Genomic DNA, 18,364 nt, shown 5'->3' on the forward strand with positions numbered 1-18,364 from the left:
ACAAGCTAAATAATTCCAATGGAATAATACAGCCTTCACAAAACCAATGCTCTCTGAACTGCTTCTCAAACTGTCAATACATTTCTAATGATGGCCGTCTACGAGTCACAGAGGGGACGGGGTAGCTTTTCCACAGGACCCAGCCACAAGATTTCTTTTAATAAGTAGAGCCAAGGGATGATTCATAAGGAAATAATGTACAGGGGGGGGGAATATACCTTCATGCAAAGGTTTGGCTGTGCATCAACTCGAGAATATTTTACCTGATTGAAAACAGAATGATCAGAGAGTTATTGGCATTGTCTGAGAAAAACAGGCATTGGCATAGCTAGCTTTTAGATGCATTGGAAAGATTATTCATTCATAAACATTGCAAAGATGTTCTTTGCTGAACTGAAAGCTAAGCCTGACTCGGTGTAAAGTTGACTTACTAAAAGTTGACTTGGTGTACATAAAAAGCCTCGGGTGGATGGCATTTTTAGTGAATGCATGGAGAGCAGAGGTGGTACCCTACTCACTGGCGGAGGAAGAGGAGGACAGGGGGAGCGCACTGCCACCGGCAGCGTGGTCCTAGTGGGGTGCCATCGTGGCTGCCCCCACCCACCAGTGCTGGGCACCATGCCCCCGGGATGTGCAAAAGCCATGGCCCCGCCTGCTCTCCGCCTCCCCAGTGCCAGAGCATGAAGCTCCGCCACTGGTCCTACTCTGAACCTTTGTTCACCCGACCACTTGAACACATCCTAGGTGCATTCAAACTAATGTGTATCTGCATGTAGCTTGTGGACACGGGGGTAGGAATGTCCAAACAGATTTATCCTTCAATTCCCCCCCCCGTCTCTTAACATTTTGCAATACCGTCCTCCGCTTACAAAATATGTACCAAAAATAAACGTTGCAAATTGAACAATGAAAGATAGTAATTAATTCTCCTAGCATAGCAGATCTAAAACAACAATGTATATGAAGGACTACACACGTGAAATGGATATTATAATTATAAAATGTAACAGAGGCCCTGTTTGTAAGGAGGAAAAAAATGTTGCCAGCTGCGAGAATGGACTAACGACAAATGAAGGATGACAATCGGACATTAAAGAAGAGATGATGCGGCTACGGGAGAAAATGATCAACATATGTTAGCAACAGGAGCAGGAAACCTGATTTTAAGAAATTGTATTAAATTAATTTGGTTTGATTTGTAATAATTTGGAAAATTAATTTAATTTTTTTAAAAAATAAAAAATATGTACCAAAATGCACATCCAGTCACATATCTTGTATCCAAACGCATTCAGAATGCCTATTTCAGAATGAAATAATATGTTACTAAAATTAGCAATAAAAAATTCTATTTTGTAGGGAAAGAATAAAGAAATTTGTTTTCAAAGGAGACCAACGCTTTTTGGCCAATTAATGTTTCACAGTGCTTCTTCAGGTGAAACCAAGTTTGCCCTCCCACTCAATGGCTACTTGCAGAAATACTAGACCCAGTGCATATATTTGCTTTCGGTGCTTACTTTCTCTGCAGCGATATTTGCCGTGTTCTCTAGATCAACGCACTGATCATTAGTCTTCATGAGCTGACAAAGGCTGACAGTAACATGGACAGGACAGGCTGCTTCCCATGCCAGTGTCTGTGTGTTGGGATTATAAATAACGTTGTCCCACAGGGCCTTGGTATCTAAAAAGCAACACAGGAGGGAAGTGAAGGCTGAGTAAAAGCACATTATATAACTCAAGTGTCCGGGATGCTGAACTCAACTCCTCCTCCCCAGTGGTAACTAGCTATAAGCACCTACCATTTTGTTGGCTAGGAGTGAGACATGGCTCTGTTGCTATCTACCATGAGAGTACAGACACAGGGCTATGATCCGTTACTGCAATTTTTTAAAGGATTTTTGATATGCTGGACAAGTGTTTTATGTAAATGTAAGGGGCGGAGTTACAGAGAACAGCCCCCCATCATAAAGTCCAGCTCCTCAACCAGTCAGAGCTCCAGCAGCGGGTTCAGTGAAGGGCAGGAGGAAGTGAGCAGGTCGGTACAGGGCTCTGGCAGTGTCCAAGAGCCGTGACTGCAGCCTAGAGCTCCTATACAGGAAATGGCCAGCGGAGGAGAATCGGACAGGTGCCCTTTTCCCCAACGCCTGATTTGAGGCGTGCCAGCTCCCATAGGAGCAAGGGGCGGCGCTTTGGGGTCCCCAAACTACTGTGCTGGGAGCGTAGCCGGAAAGCGCCATTGCGAGATTCTGATGAAGACTGAACAGTCATGTTTCTCTTATCTCTTGCACTGTAAATAAGTATGCACCAATAAAAGTCTTAAAGACACGGCAGGGTGGAGCGTCGTTAATCGAGGGTATCCACCAACATCCCTGGCAGCAAAGTTCAAAAATCTGGATACACATCTGCAGAAAATTCAGACTAAAAACAGATCAGATAGCCTAGTATCATGCTCCCTGTGATTTCACCTTCCCCTTAACAATCATTTCTTTAACAGCATAGCGTCCATTCAAAAGAGAGAGAAAACATATTTTACTTGCCATTTTTAAACGGGCATAACTGGGTTCTCTGTGCATCAGAAATTGCTGGCCATACCTGCAATCCAAACAGAAAGATCCGTTACTTCAAATAACCAGCTAGTTTAAAATCTATTTTTGAATGAATGCTTATCCACAAAGCCCCTCTTTACTAAATGCATTCATGTAGTTGGTTGTGTTCCTGTTCAAGGATTTTGCCCCTCTCTCGGAAATAATGCTCCTTCAGTTAGGAACAGCATTTTCTAACCAGATTACATGTCCAACCATGTTGAAAATACTTACCTCGATGCATAGACAAGGCAACAACTGAGTGTACTGTAAAGAAACCGGTTTCACCAAGTCCTTCCCTTGTACCTGAAATTGTAAAATACCCTGCAATAAGTCAAGCATTTCTTCACAGTAAATAACCTTTCAGAAAATTCCCCATGTATTCTTATTATGGAGAATAATGTTATCAATGCTGACTCTGTTTTGTTTTAAGAAAAAATACAAAAGCATTTTACAATACTGTTTAAATATAATAAAAACACATAAAAATCAAAATTGGGGACCATCAACAGTTATGGAAAATGCTATTCTTAATGGCCTGTATAAGCCTGATGGAAGAGAAGAGTTTCCAGGAGGCTTTTAAAGTTTGAAACAGAAGGCGCCTGCTGAATCTCTACTGACAAGAGAATCATTTAACAGACCTGGTCCAAAAATACTAAAGATTGTGTTTTGTGTTGATGCCAATGAGCCTTGCCAATTTGGGAGACAACCAGTGATACGTCGGCAGATGATCTCGGTGATTGAGCTGGGATATAAGGGTTTACCCAGACCTTAATGTACTCTGGATATAAATAGTTCAGGGCCTTGTAAATTAACGCAAGGCCCTTGAACCTGGCTCAGCAACAGATGGGCAGCCGGTGCAGATGTTTTAACAATGGTGGCCCAAGTTCTCAGCATTCTCAACATTATCAGTCTGGCTGTTGCATTCTGCACCTATTGGAGCTTCAGACCAGGTCCAGGGCAGCTCCACATAGAACGCATTGCAGTAATCAAGCCTCAAGCTGCTGTTCTCCTTCCAATATCAGAGGCAATATAGGTAAAGGACCCAGGATGGTTAAGTCCAGTCAAAGGTGACTATGGGGTGCGGCACTCATCTCGCTTTTCAGGCCAAGGGAGCCAGTGTTTGTCCACAGACAGCTTTCCAGGTCATGGGGCCAGCAGGACTAAACTGCTTCTGGCGCAACGGAACACCAGGACAGAAACCGGAGTGCACAGAAACACTGTTTACTTGCACTGTTGTGCTTTCAAACTGCTAGCTTGGCAACAGCTGGGATAGAGCAACGGGAGCTCATCCTGTCACGGGGATTCAAATCCTTCTGAGCGGCAAGCCCAAGAGGCTCAGTGGTTTAGACCACAGCGCCACCTGTGTCCCATGGGGAGGCAATACACCTCTGGTTAACAGTTGCCGGGAAACACAAGTGAGGAGAGGGCTGTTGCACTCAGTGTTGGCCACTGCGAGCACAGGATGCTGGACTAGATGGGACACTGGCCTGAACTAGCAAAGCTCTTCTTGTGTACTTAGACTTTTAGCACAGAAGCATGGCTCAACAATTTTAGTGCTGCTTAAGCCCTCCAGACGTTCGGAAAACTGGATAAACTAACACACGGGGGCATGGAAATGAATGTACTACTTCCAGTAAGTTTCCAAGCACAATTCAAAGTGTTGGTGCTGACCTTTAAAGCCCTAAACGGCCTCGGCCCAGTATACCTGAAGGAGCGTCTCCGCCCCATCGTTCAGCCCGAACACTGAGGTCCAGCTCTGAGGGCCTTCTGGTGGTTCCCTCACTGCGAGAAGCAAGGTTACAGGGATCCAGGCAGAGGGCCTTCTCGGTAGTGGTGCCCGCCCTGTGGAACGCCCTCCCATCAAATGTCAAGGAAATAAACAACTGTCTGACTTTTAGAAGACATCTGAAGGCAGCCCTGTTTAGGGAGGTTTTTAATGTTTGATCTTTTATCGTGTTTTTAATATTCTGTTGGGTGCTGCCCAGAGTGGCTGGGGAAACCCAGCCAGATGGACGGGGGTATAAATAATAAATTATCATCATCATCATCATTATTCCTTCTCCCCATCAGCACTACCCTTTATGAAGGGAGAGATGACCATTGGAAGTGGAGAGCCTGCTCATGTAAGTAGCCATACTCTTATTTGCATTTAGAAGTTTCTCCCTATAGAGCAGGCATCCCCAAACTTCGGCCCTCCAGATGTTTTGGACTACATTTCCCATCATCCCTGACCAGTGGTCCTGTTAGCTAGGGATCATGGGAGTTGCAGGCCAAAACATCTGGAGGGCCGCAGTTTGGGTTTGCCTGCTCTAGAGCAGTGGTAGGGAACCTAGGGCCCTCCAGATGTTTTTCAGACTACAGCTCCTATCAGCCCTGGACATTGGCCAAGTTGGTGGAGGGTGATGGGACTTGGAGCTCAGCAATATCTGGAAGACCACTAATTCTCCATCTCTGTTTTAGAGTGTGAAGCTCAGGACTATAAATTAGTGGAGGCTGGTCCATTAGGGTGTCCCACCAACCTCACTCTGTCCTCAGTTAACCGTCATCTGTCCAGTTCAGGGATGATACTGGCTGTCAGCCACCACCAGCCCCTTCTTAATCTCAGTGTTGCCTTTGTAGAAAGCAGGGGTGATGATGGGAGCAAAAACTGGAACGACTTGGCTCTGCCTATCATTGGCTCTGGCTCTGCTTCCTTTGGCCTTCTCTGCCTTCCCCTCTAACAGTCTCAAGGCACACCAGCCTCCACTGTGAGATGTCCCAAGATGATGGCACCATTGGGGGAAGAAAAAGATCAAAGAGAAACATGGAAGAAAGAGAAGAGAAGAGGATAGGAAAACAGAGGGCAACAAAGGACAAAACAATGCATGCATCCGTCCTGCCAAATATGGCCTCTTCATCAGGAACACGGTGCAAAATGATAGTAGGCCTTTGGATGTCTTTAGTAACATAGAAAATTCCATTTTTTCTGCTGAGTCGGCAAACCTTTTCAGCAGGGGGCCAGTCCACTGTCCCTCAGACCTTGTGGGGGGCCAGACTATATTTTGAAGGGGGGAATGAACAAATTCCTATGCCCCACAAATAACCCAGAGATGCATTTTAAATAAAAGCACACATTCTACTCATGTAAAAACTCCAGGCAGGCCCCACAAATAACCCAGAGATGCATTTCAAATAAAAGGACACATTTCATGTAAAAACATGCTGATTCCTGGACTGTCAGCAGGCCGGATTTAGAAGGTGATTGGGCCAGATCCGGCCCTTGGGCCTTAGTTGCCTGCCCATGTGCTAAGTGAACCATTTTCAGTTTCCTACAAACACTTACCAAGGTAACTGGACCCACATCTTCACAAAGAAACCACTGGTGGCAAAGGCGAACGTAATAATCTGTGCCTTGAGCAGCCTCTGAAATATCCACCGATATGGTTTTTCTTACTCTGTCCACATCATAAATTATTCTGATGCCTGAAGCTTGAAGGGGGGAGAGAGAGAATGATATTAACAAACGTTTGTGCTTTAATTTGACTGTTGGTGTGAGTCAATATAAGATCCAGAATTCCATAACTGATTTGATTGCTATTTGGCTTTGACATTTGGTTTCAATCAGTATTAAGATCACCAAGGCTACATTCCTGTCCATATTTACCTAGGAGCAAACCCCACATTTCTCAAGTGAGAATACAGACATCCTAGCCAATTAATAATAATAATAATAATAATAATAATAATAGTTTACCAAAGCATGCATTTCTGTTTCAGATTAGTTTCGAACTATGATTAGTAGAATTCAGAAACAATGGAAGTGTTCTACATGATATAGTGCATGTAATTTAGACCTCCTGGACCTCAGCTTACCAAAACAGACTGGAATATTTTCCTCCACATCACTGTTTCTGCAATCTGCAAAATTCAAAACAGATCGTTTATTTTTCTGAGACATCTGTCTTCTTGCCTCACACAGCTGTTGTGCTGGTAAATGGGGAAGGGACAATCATGCACCCCACCTTTCACCCCTTAAAAAAAAATAACAAATGTAAAAATTAATAATACTATTCTACGGGAAACAGAATGTTGGACCAGATAGGCCTTTGGTCTAATCCAGTTCCTCTCTTCTCATGCCCAGCTCGACCCCTTCTAACTATTGTTTGTTTCACAGTCTCCCATAGTGGGATAGAAGCTCTTTTGCCACATGTTTATTTGATTTTGTTCCCTCTTTTAAAGATACTTCTTAAAAGCCTACTTACAACTTATTTGGGGTTGTTTTTTTCTTATGCGACGAAATGAAAAGCAACCTAACGGTTGACTGAAATGCTAAGCCTTTTAGTGTTACACGTTAGAGGTCAAACTATACAGCAGCTGGAAAGAGTTTTCTGTTCTTTTATTTACCAAATGCTGTAAATAAGGGAAGTCAGGCAGAACACACTTCCTAAAAAGAAATCCATGAGTGAATCAGTTACTTGGCCTGGATGGAAATGCTAAATGGAGTTTCACAATAAGTTCTGCTTTCTGATTGTGTCTTACTGGGAAGCAGATTAGGGTCAAATGAGATTTGATGCTCAATGCATCGTTAGAAACTACATCAAGATTTGTTTTTAAAAAATAGCTGAGCTGATTTTCACCCGGACTAGAATGAACAGGGAGAGGAGGTTTAATTATTTCGTCCCTAGCTATGATACCAATGAAAATCACCCCTTTTGTGCTGCTATTCGTTTTAGCCATTTGTGGTGGAAGTGGCAGAACATGGCAGGAGACAGGCCGCCCTATAGGTCCCTTATACTAGGGGTAGACAAATCTGTCAATCACAGAGTCTCTCAATTCCTGATATCCCCCCCCCCCAAAAAAAATCTTAAATTCAGCTCTCCACATTTCTAGATCAGTTCACCGTTTTTATTTTTAAAAGTCCTCATGAAAACTCGTCAGCATTTGCGGTGAGAATTTCTCCCAATATGCACATGTTTTGCCCATCCAAGCACATCTGTGAAATGCAATTTTGAGTTCCTTCCCTTCCCCAACACTACTTTACACACAACTAAATATCACCAATCTAACCAACCTGGTTCATATTTGTTAATACAGTGGTACCTTAGTTCTCAAACACCTTGGTACTCAAACAACTTGGAACCCAAGCACAGCAAACCCGGAAGTGTTCCGATTTGCGAGCTTTTTTTGGAAGCCAAACGTGCTCCGTTTTGAGTGCTATGCTTCCATTTTGAGTGCCACACTTCTGTTTTTAATGTTTCTCTGAGGTCTGTCTGTTTTTGCTATTCATTTTGCGGTTTTGTTTTTGCGGTTCTTTTTGTTTTGTTTTTGTGATTGTGTGGAACCCAGTTCAGCTACTGATTGATTGATTGTGTGACTGCAGTACATTATTGCTTTCATTTTATGGATCAATGGTCTCTTTAGATAGTAAGATCCATGTTAAATTGCTGTTTTAAGGGTGATTTTCAAAAGTCTGGAACGGATTAATCCGCTTTGCATTACTTTCTATGGGAAAGCACGCCTTGGTTTTGGAACACTTTGGTTTTGGAACAGACTTCCGGAACGGATGAAGTTTGAGAACCAAGGTACCACTGTAAGTATATTTATACTTGCAGCTATATACTGTAAATCTTCAGCCAAGGTCAAGGAGAGAAGGCATTACAGTTCTGACAAGAGTTGGGATTAGAGTTCTAATTTCCTGGCCAGTATGAATCTCCGTTTTCTCATTCATTACACCCTCCCAACCTCCAAGATCATCATTTATTTCTACAGATGGATTCCAACCTTCAACATAATATTCTTGATCCTTTTTAACTCCGCAGTAATTTGGAATTGTCCTCATGGTCACATGGAGATGTTGTCCTGCACTGACTTCAAAGCAGTTAAACTGCACTTTCACCTATTTGGATTACATAACAAAAAAAAAAAATCAAGGGAATTATAGGCAATTTCCGGATCATGTTGGAAAGATTCCAGAACAAGGTCTTGTTGATTCTACTGGGTTGATGTGTTCAAACCTGTTTTTGAACACAGTATATTTTCTATTTTCTCGCCACAATTTAAATAATCAAGAGGCATGGCTTACTGGCAGACGTCCAGGAGGAATTTCCAAGGAAACATTTTCTGAGGTCCTCACATTCCAAGCTCATTGCTAAAATGCAAACTATAGCAAACTTGGCGTTCTGGCAATTGCTCAGATCCAATGATCCCTTAAGAATGCGGCAATTTCAAACATTCATTGACAGCACATTTCCATCAATAAAATCTTATATTGAGATGTTCCATGGGAGAAAGCTGAGGAGAACTCTCACATGTATACATTAGGGTGGTTCGTAAAAAACTTTGTTTTGAAAATGCCAGCTCCAAAGGTCTTATCTTACTACACTAGGGATTATATAGCTATATCTGAAATTTCATGCCTATCAGTTAATATCTTGACCCTGCTCCACTGAATTGAAATTTCAGCCTTCACGACCTAGGAAAACAGCCAAGTAAACAGCTATTTTCATGGAGGAGGGTCAAGATATTAACTGATATGCATGAAATTTCAGATATTGCTATATAATCCCTAGTGTAGTAAAATAAGACCTTTGGAGCAAACATTTTCAAAACAAAGGTTTTTTTTTTTATGAACCGCCCTAGTATACATCACAGCACGCTCAAAGATTTGCATTATGTTAAACAGGAATCATTCGCTGAATTCAGCAGTGAATCACTCGACGGTATTCCAGCGAATGAGACTGTGCAGGTTTTTAATGCTCATGGTCTCTGAAATTTAGGCTGCAATCCTATGCATTGGGGCCTAGCAGAAATTCCCACTGCACACTTCCATCAATGCTTATGAGCACTGACCCTGATTCAGCTCTGCTTGCAGGGAAGACGCTGTGGTTAGCAGCAGCTCTTCTGACTATGAATGCACATTCTCATATGTGTCAAACCCGCCTCTTGATGTGGTTGAGAATTTGTTTTCCCAGAATACTCTGGGAATTTAAATACCCAAGTTGATAGATACTAGTCATGGCAACCTTGAAATTAGCAACTGTGATTGATCTTAAATGTTTCTTAGGTGCTCTAAATGCTTTCGAGTATTTAAAATATGTGTTTATTTTAGTTTAAATTGTACTGTTTTAACCGTCTGATGTGTGCCACCCTAGGCTCCTTTGGAAGGAAGGGATAATATCTAACAGAATGAATGAATGAATGAATGAGAGATCAGAATTTCAAGGTTCCTTCCAGATGACATGTTTATAGAGCATCTTTTTGCACAAATTTTGTGATAGCCACTATCTATTGATTATTCATTCCGATTGATTTGTGGGGAGGTTATACAGCATCTCGTCAAGTAATCCCACACTTTTCAGTGCATTTCCCCATCACTTTCCGTACCCCAAAAAGTAAAAGGGTAGGTTTGCTGTGCAAAAAGTCAAATCCACTTTTATTTGAGTTTTGCCCATTGAATCACCCCACAGCCGCACCCCCAAAAAAGCAGGCAGTCTGGAAATGACTCAAGAAAGTGAGGGGGCGTGTTGGAACTGATGGTTTTGAAATACATTAGTACCTCTAGTTATGAACTAAATTCATTCTGGAGGTCCGTTCTTAACCTGAAACTGTTCTTAACTTGAGGTGTGCTTTCGCTGATGGGGCCTTTTGCTGCTGCCGCTGTGCCGCCGGAACACGATTTCCGTTCTCATCCTGGGGCAAAGTTCTCAACTCGCGGAAGCTCTTCCAGGTTAGCGGAGTTTGTAACCTGAAGCTTTGGAACCTGAGACGTTTGTAACTCGAGGTACCACTGCAAATGGTTTTCGTGATGACCGGCAGACATGTGAAGCTAACTATGGGGCACCATTTATTTTTCATGAACTGTGGAGATTATATATATATATATATATATATATATATATATATATATATATATATATGAATGAGAAGACATCTGGGAACAATGGCCCGAAATACCCTAAGCCCACACAACACACATACGGCCATTATGGTGCTTTCATAATATCAATGCAAACATAAACCACAATGTCTTCTTCAGACAGACACGAACCAGTCTGCAAATGTGGTAGCAATTACAATCAAACGCTTGCTCCTCTTTTATGAGAGCTGCAGATCCTGTTCAAATAGCTTCAGTCACACTCGGTGCCTGCAGCTCTTCCCTGGTTCAATTATTACTAAGGCAAGGAGCCAAGAAATGGGAATGGCCTGGGGTGGCCCAATAGCACTGTAGGTCAGAAATAAGTTCCTGGGCAGATGTTCATTCCCAGTTCTCCTCAACATCCTACCTTCCAAAAACCACTTGTTTTCTGGTTTATATTAATGGGGGCAGGGGGGCATTGCTAAGCATAGGCTACTGCTGTCTCAGCTGTGTTGTTGTTGTTGTTTAGTCATTTCGTCGTGTCTGACTCTTCGTGACCCCATGGACCAGAGCACGCCAGGCACTCCTGTCTTCCACTGCCTCCCGCATTTTCATCAAACTCATGTTTGTAGCTTCGAGAACACTGTCCAACCATCTCATCCTCTGTCGTCCCCGTCTCCTAGTGCCCTCAATCTTTCCCAACATCAGGGTCTTTTCCAGGGAGTCTTCTCTTCTCATGAGGTGGCCAAAGTATTGGAGCCTCAGCTTCGGGATCTGTCCTTCCATTGAGCACTCAGGGCTGATTTCCTTAAGAATGGATAGGTTTGATCTTCTTGCAGTCCATGGGACTCTCAAGAGTCTCCTCCAGCACCATAATTCAAAAGCATCAATTCTCCGGCGATCAGCCTTCTTTATGGTCCAGCTCTCACTTCCAAAAATCACTACTGGAAAAACCATAGCTTTAACTATACAGACCTTTGTTGGCAAGGTGATGTCTCTGCTTTTTAAGATGCTGTCTAGGTTTGTCATTGCTTTTCTCCCAAGAAACAGGCGTCTTTTAATTTCGTGACTGCTGTCAACATCTGCAGTGATCATGGAACCCAAGAAAGTAAAATCTCTCACTGCCTCCATTTCTTCCCCTTCTATTTGCCAGGAGGTGATTCAAAGCACATCACGTTTGCAAAATAATTCTGGGAACTGTACAGTCGTACCTTGGATCCTGAATGCCTTGGCTCCTGAAAAAAAAATCAGCTCCCGAACGATTGAAACCCGGAAGTGAGTGTTCCGGTTTTCAAATGATTTTGGGAAGCCAAATGTCCAGCATGGCTTTCGCAGCTTCTGATTGGCTGCAGAATGCTCCTGCAGCCAATCGGAAGCTGTGCTTTGTTTTCTGAACGTTTCGGAAGTTGAAAGGACTTCCAGAACGGATTCTGTTTGACTTCCAAGGTACAACGGTACTCTGTTAAGGGTGCTGGGAACTTTAGAATGGCGAGGGGTAAACTGTGGTTCCAGAGGATTCTTTGGGGGGAAGTAATGTACTTTAAATACATGATATATATATACACAGCCTTGCATTTAATAGCTTGTTCTTAACATCTAAAAACAGCAAAGTTTTGACAATAGTGTAATGAAGCATTTACCTTCCTTACAGCAGATTTTACATTTATGTCCTTCGAGATCTTCACTCTCACACACTGAGAGTTCTGCGTTTCCATTGAGAGATAACAAATTTCCATGCCACGGATATTTTCTAAAAATAAATTTAGAAATACTTGTAAGTCATGCTCTCTTCTCAAACCTATTTGGCCTGCCAAATAGGCCAAAAAAATATTACTCAGGAAATCTATCTTCTTTAAGCAAACAAACAGAAAGATTCAGTGTTGATGGACTTGACCACTGATCAATTATAACTTGTATTTTGTGTGTTTATTTGGAAAATAAAGCAATCACTACAGCTTTAACTCTATGTTTTATCAGTAAGCCTCATTATGTGGCCCCTGAGCCAAGGAGATTATTATTATTGAATAAAAAGGTAAAGGTACCCCTGATCATTAGGTCCAGTCGCCGACGACTCTGGGGTTGCATGCTGATCTTGCTCTATAGGCAGACAGCTTCCGGGTCATGTGGCCAGCATGACTAAGCCGCTTCTGGCGAAGCAGAGCAAGCAGCACACGGAAACGCCGTTTACCTTCCCACCGGAGTGGTACCTATTTATCTACTTCCACTTTGACGTGCTTTCGAACTGCTAGGTGGGCAGGAGCAGGGACCGAGCAACGGGAGCTCACCCCATCGCGGGGATTTGAACCGCCGACCTTCCAATCAGCAAGCCCTAGGCTCTGTGATTTAAACCACAATGCCACCCACATCCCTCCTATCATTGAATAGGACGTCCCTATTTTCATCACAGAAATGTTGGAGCGTAGGTGAAACATGCACAGTTTTTCAAAACTGGACAAGGAGGTGGACTAGGCCCTGGGATTAAAAACCCATGGGGCAGACCAGAGTGGAGCCTGCTGGATCAATCCAATCCTCCAAGGGGCAGGGCTGGCACCACAGCCCACCTGTCATTGGCCAAATAGGCAGGCAGGCTGCGATCCACTTTCTGAGCCTGGGTGAAGCCAAAAAGGTGTCAGGCTTTGGGGAATCGGCTTCCTCCCCCATGGCCGTAAATGAGCAGATCAAACGATATGAAATTCTTACCAGTTAGTTTCTTTAATAAACACATCTTACCAGCAAGCATCTTACCAGAATGGCGGGGCTCCCAATTAAGGATCACACCCGCTTCCATCCCTATTAATCTACATCACTCCTACATCTTGTAATCTGAGCTTGTACCCTCTGTGCTTTCTGCGCGGTGCCAGATTTACGTATAAGATAAACAAGCTATAGCTTAGGGCCCCCCTCTCTTGGAGGCCCCCCAAAAAATTAACGGGGGGAAAAATTGGATGTACGTTTCCAAAATATAAGATAATAAAATAAAATAAAATAAAACCTACATACAGCAACAGTGTTTTGTGTTGTGTAGGCTCCTATTTTGTTATGTGCAAATGGCATTAGATACCCATTAGGTCCATACATTATACCATTTAGGTCCCCATTACCTTCACAAGTTTAGGGCCTCATCAAACCTAAATCCAGCCCTATTTCTGTGCCTTCTGTTCTGAGATTTTCTGAGCTCTTCTTGACCTTTGGCTGAGCGGAGGAATGAATCTGTTAACTCTCTTCTAGTGTTTCTTCTGCTAGCTGTTCCCCATCCAGTATTTCCCAGCTCCTACTTCCGAACTCTGCCCCTCTGTGAACCACTGTTCCAAATCTATACTGTCCTCCTGCTCCTGGGAAGATTCAGGGTCAGGGGGAGGGGGTGGCTCCCACCATTCTTCCTCAGTGCAGCCTTCCTCAGCACGGTCCCTGACAAAAGGGTTTACCGAAGTCCAAGAAAACCCATTGCCTCCAGCACAACTGCCAGATCCAGAGTAGGCATTGTCGCCATCCTGCAACGGCGCCCGCCCTGTTTGTTGCTGAGATTCCACATTGAATCCTACTTACCCTCGAGATGTAGTGTCCCCTTAACACTTAAGAGAAGAGAGCATTGCCTTTGTCCTGCACACTTCATTGCGGTCCACAGCTTCATGCTTCTCAGGGTGGTAGGAGAGAGAGAGGCAGGAGCAGGATGGCAGAAGCTACTAAGAATACCACCTGTGAATAGACCTATATATTTAAAAGGTGCATGGAAATGGTTTGAAAAGCGTTGTCCCTACAAACAATCTCTGCTGGCTGACAGGAGGCTTCTCTTAAAATTATCTTTGCGTAACCAGGCGGCGACAGCCCCGGTCCCCAGGGATCATAAGGAAGGAATAAAGACTCTGACAACGTGTTATGGAATTAAAATTAGGCCACAACTTTATTAAACTTCCAAATGTAGGAAGACCTTGGCTTAGGCCAGGCATCCCCAAACTTCGGTCCTCCAGATGTTTTGGACTACAAATGCCATCTTCCCCAACCACTGGTCCTGTTAGCTAGGGATCATGGGAGTTGTAGGCCAAAACATCTGGAGGGCCGCAGTTTGGGGATCCCTGGCTTAGGCCTTGGCCGTGTATCCCTGCCAGCCCCCCAGCCAGGGGGAATTGGGGCACATCAGGGTAAATGGGATATGGGGGTGCTCTGTGCGACAACTGTACGCAGGCAGCCCAGCCCATATCCCCGCACGCAGGGTAGCTCACTGACAACTTTTCAGTGTATGGCCAGTGACACCCATTATATAACCCCTTTTAAGAGGGGACTCTGGAATTGCCACTGCGGGTGGGGAGGGTGTGAGTCACCACTTCATGCCCCGCCCCCCATTATAGGCAAGAAAAGACTAAAGGATTCCACCCAAGGCCATAAACCGCCAAAGTTGTGACGAATTGCTATGGGGAAAACAAAATCTGCCAATGCAGGACAATTTCTTCCCAGTCCTTCAACAGCAACCAGTCAAAGACTGTAGCAGTGCCCGCTAAACAGGAAGAAAAAGTTAACCTGCAAACAAGAAAACATTAAACTAAGGGAGAGTAGGGAGGGTGAATCTCCTGAGTCGACTGCCTGGCTACTGTCGGCTCCACCCCCTATATATGAATGCGGCTGGCCCCACCTCCCAGCAATGAAACTTGACTATTGAGGTTGGGCATGAACCTCCAAATAATAACAGGCCAGCCCCTATTTGCCATTAAGTTCCCTGGGAATTGTAGCACCGCACGAGATCTCGCAAAGGGCACCCGCAATGTAAAGTGTGAGTGCTCATTCTCTGCCACTGGACTCCATCATGTCTAGCCCAAATAAACACTACCTTTTCTCCCTTATTCTGGAAAGGCTGTAGAGATGGGCACATTTTCTCGTACATGGTGGAGTATACTCCTTTAGGAAAAAGGTATTTCACATAATTTCCAAAATTCCGCAGAAATGCCTTCCGCCCAATTCAGCCCTTGCCTTGTTATCATTAGACTCAAATTTAAACAATAAATTTAAATGCAGAGACTTAGTTGTGGTTGTTTTTCTATTATCAGCAGCCCGATTAACAATAGCCCAATACTGGAAACAACCTATAGAAATCCCATTGAAATCTGGATAAATAATATTTGGAATGTGGCTCTGTTGGAATGCCTTCCTTGCCACAGAAGGGTAATTAAAGGCACTTCAAAGATACACACTTTTGGCGAGACTTGGCTCCCATTCTTTTCCTGTATAAATGAGGCAGGAGGTACTTTTATTCCACCCTCAACACAAGAATCTCTGTGGAGAGGATACTTGAATTGCAAACCCTTCAAGTGTCCCTATTTTCCAGGGACATCCCTGTCCCAGTTTCTGACTTGATCCCGGAATGTCCCACTTTCCTTAGGATGTCCCTTTTTCATTGGAGAAATGTTGGAGGGTATGGAGTTATCCAACCACTGAGCCATCTGAAGGCAATCCTGTATACAAAAGTGTGTTGTTTTAAAAATGTTTAATGTTTTAATTATGTTTTTATATATGTTGGAAGCTGCCCAGAGTGGCTGGGGCAACCCAGTAAGATGTGTGGTGTATAAATAGTAAAATTATCCTTATGGAATGGGACGACCCTATTTTCATCATAGAACTGTTGGAGACTATGGAATTCATAATGCATAAATAAACATATTCCTTGCATACATGCCAAGTCTCCCGCAGAAAAATACGGGATCAGCAGCAGCAGCGGCACCAGAAGGTGCACCAGAAGTTGTCCGGCGGCCATCTTAGGGGTGACCATGCAGCCACTTCCAAGAAGGCCACCGCCATGTGGCCACCCTTAAGATGGCCACCGGGCATGCGTAGAAGCTATTTCTGGTGCCAGCGGCAGCCATTTTCTGGTGCCTATAGGTGGGCAAACCTGCACCAGAAAAATGGCTGCCAGCAGGAGCGGATTTAAGGGAGATTTACGGGAGAGGAGCTCAAACGGGAGCCCATCGGGAAATGGTAAGGAAAAACGGGGGTTTCCCGGGGAATACGGGGTACTTGGCAGCTATGATTCCTTGTGTACTGTGTGCTGCATATGAAAATTTATATGAATGTAGCACTGGACTATATGTTGTTCTTGTATTTACATGAAGAGCAATAAAAATTATGGAAGGAAGGAAGGAAGGAAGGAAGGAAGGAAGGAAGGAAGGAAGGAAGGAAGGAAGGAAGGAAGGAAGATGTTTTTAAAAGCAAGTGCAATAGCCAGGTTGGATTGCAAAGCATTTAGGAAGCATTCAAGAGAATAGGGATGTTCATACACTTCTTGTATTGACATACCCATTGGCCTCTTCTGTAAGCCAACTCTGTTTTTGCCCTTTCTGCTGCGTCATATCAGAACTGGCTCCATGTGGGCCTAGAGTGGTGAAGCTGTGGCTTGTCAGAAGCTTGCTGAACTACAACTGTCATCAGTAGAGTTGGCCAAATTCAGGGATGGTGGGAATTAGAGTCCAATATGAGACGAACCAAAGTTTCCTAGCCGTTGGCCCACAGGACCTGAGCTGCTCTGATTATCTTGTGGGGGAACTAAATTAATAGCACAGTGGTGTCAAGCCCATTAAATATTTCTGGGGAATTATTATTGGATTCAGGATTCAAATTCCAAAGTGGAAGGACTCCTGCAAAGCTGTGGCTAAATGGCAGTTTTACACAAGAGGGCACCATAGCCTTCCAAACTATTTGGTCTGAATATTTTTGTTATCGCGGACACAAAGATTTCTCATCTACTGATCTTATTTCACACGACTGTATGGCAATCTCATGGAGGGCCTATTGGATTAAATGTTTTTGGTGCTGGAGTTTTTTCTGATGGGTTAATTGATGGGTTATTTCTAGGTTTGGGGCATCTTTGGGCTTTTAACCTTTATGAAAGTTGCTTGGAAACTTTTCGTACTAAGCAACCAGTAAGTTGAAATACAATCATCACCACCATCAGATCAGTACAAGAACTACTGAATGGATATTCTTGCAAATGCGTGCTACTCACTGTGGAGGAATGCCACAATGTGCCATTCTTAGGGCTTTTCCAAGTGCATTATGGGAATTTTCATAGAAGCATGTTCTGGGGAATCCTGAGGATATATGGAAGCTTATCAGGGATTCTTCAGAAGGAAGATCAGCAATGACTGACACCTTTCTCCCAAAGGCAGTTTGCCAATCACAACTTTCTTGAGAGATGAACAAGCGGGAATCTGTCCCTGATATTCTGACTTGATCTGTATCTATATTGGACTTGAAATTGTTTTAGAGATGTTCTGATTGCTGATGTTTTTTATGGTTTAATCACTTCGGGTTGTTTAGGGCAAGCGATTCCTAAATGAAATAAATAATACGACAAGCTCAGTGGCACAGAAGGGTTTGGTATGTTCCAGAGTGTGCAATACGATCCCTGAGATGATTAGACCCAACATGTCTGACCAACTCTCTATATGAAATTGAGTGGGTTTCCTAGAACATACGCCTCTTTCGAGAGTCCTCTGTGGCACAGAAGATTCCGTGATATAGGCTAGGGGTGGAGGATAAAATCACTTGGTGTGCATTTTAAATCAAATTGATCTAATTTACTGGTTTCTGATTTATGTATGCATATCAGAACACAGCTATCCATCAGAGTACACACTTCTCAAAATTTTGCAGTTTTTTTTTTTAAAAAAGGCATATTTTACTGGGAGAGGCATTGAAAAACAAACAGAAATGTGTATTTTAGAGGAAGAATGTGTTTGCCCTATGTACAAAGTGCATACAGTTTACATGCAAATTTTGCATGTTTGTTTTATTCACACACCCCAAACTGGGACTTGAATGGCCCTGTGATTCAGCACTTGTGAAACGGTCATAGACTGGAAATAGGTTGGGCCACCCATCCCTCTTAATTCCAAGGCCATGTCCCACATTGGGCAAAAGATTCCTGGATTGCAGGAAGTTGGAATGGATGATCCCTGTG

The 18,364-nt window shown here is 43.5% G+C and overlaps 1 protein-coding gene across 1 annotated transcript in view; it reads right to left on the reverse strand.

Annotated features, from left to right (window-relative positions):
• IL17REL (interleukin 17 receptor E like) overlaps window positions 1-18,364 on the reverse strand; it is a 47,743-nt gene that overhangs the window by 11,457 nt on the left and 17,922 nt on the right. Inside the window, exons 3-11 of the mRNA XM_088676976.1 lie at window positions 13,966-14,115; window positions 12,060-12,169; window positions 8,346-8,460; window positions 6,438-6,482; window positions 5,908-6,053; window positions 2,817-2,888; window positions 2,538-2,592; window positions 1,518-1,681; window positions 219-263 (exon numbers count right to left, since the gene is read on the reverse strand). Coding sequence (XP_088533102.1) covers window positions 219-263; window positions 1,518-1,681; window positions 2,538-2,592; window positions 2,817-2,888; window positions 5,908-6,053; window positions 6,438-6,482; window positions 8,346-8,460; window positions 12,060-12,169; window positions 13,966-14,115 — 902 coding nt within the window. The remainder of the gene's footprint in view (window positions 1-218; window positions 264-1,517; window positions 1,682-2,537; window positions 2,593-2,816; window positions 2,889-5,907; window positions 6,054-6,437; window positions 6,483-8,345; window positions 8,461-12,059; window positions 12,170-13,965; window positions 14,116-18,364) is intronic.

This window comes from Zootoca vivipara, chromosome 9 (genome assembly GCF_965207765.1).
Source record: "Zootoca vivipara chromosome 9, rZooViv2.hap1.1, whole genome shotgun sequence".
NCBI classification, from domain to species: domain Eukaryota; kingdom Metazoa; phylum Chordata; class Lepidosauria; order Squamata; family Lacertidae; genus Zootoca; species Zootoca vivipara.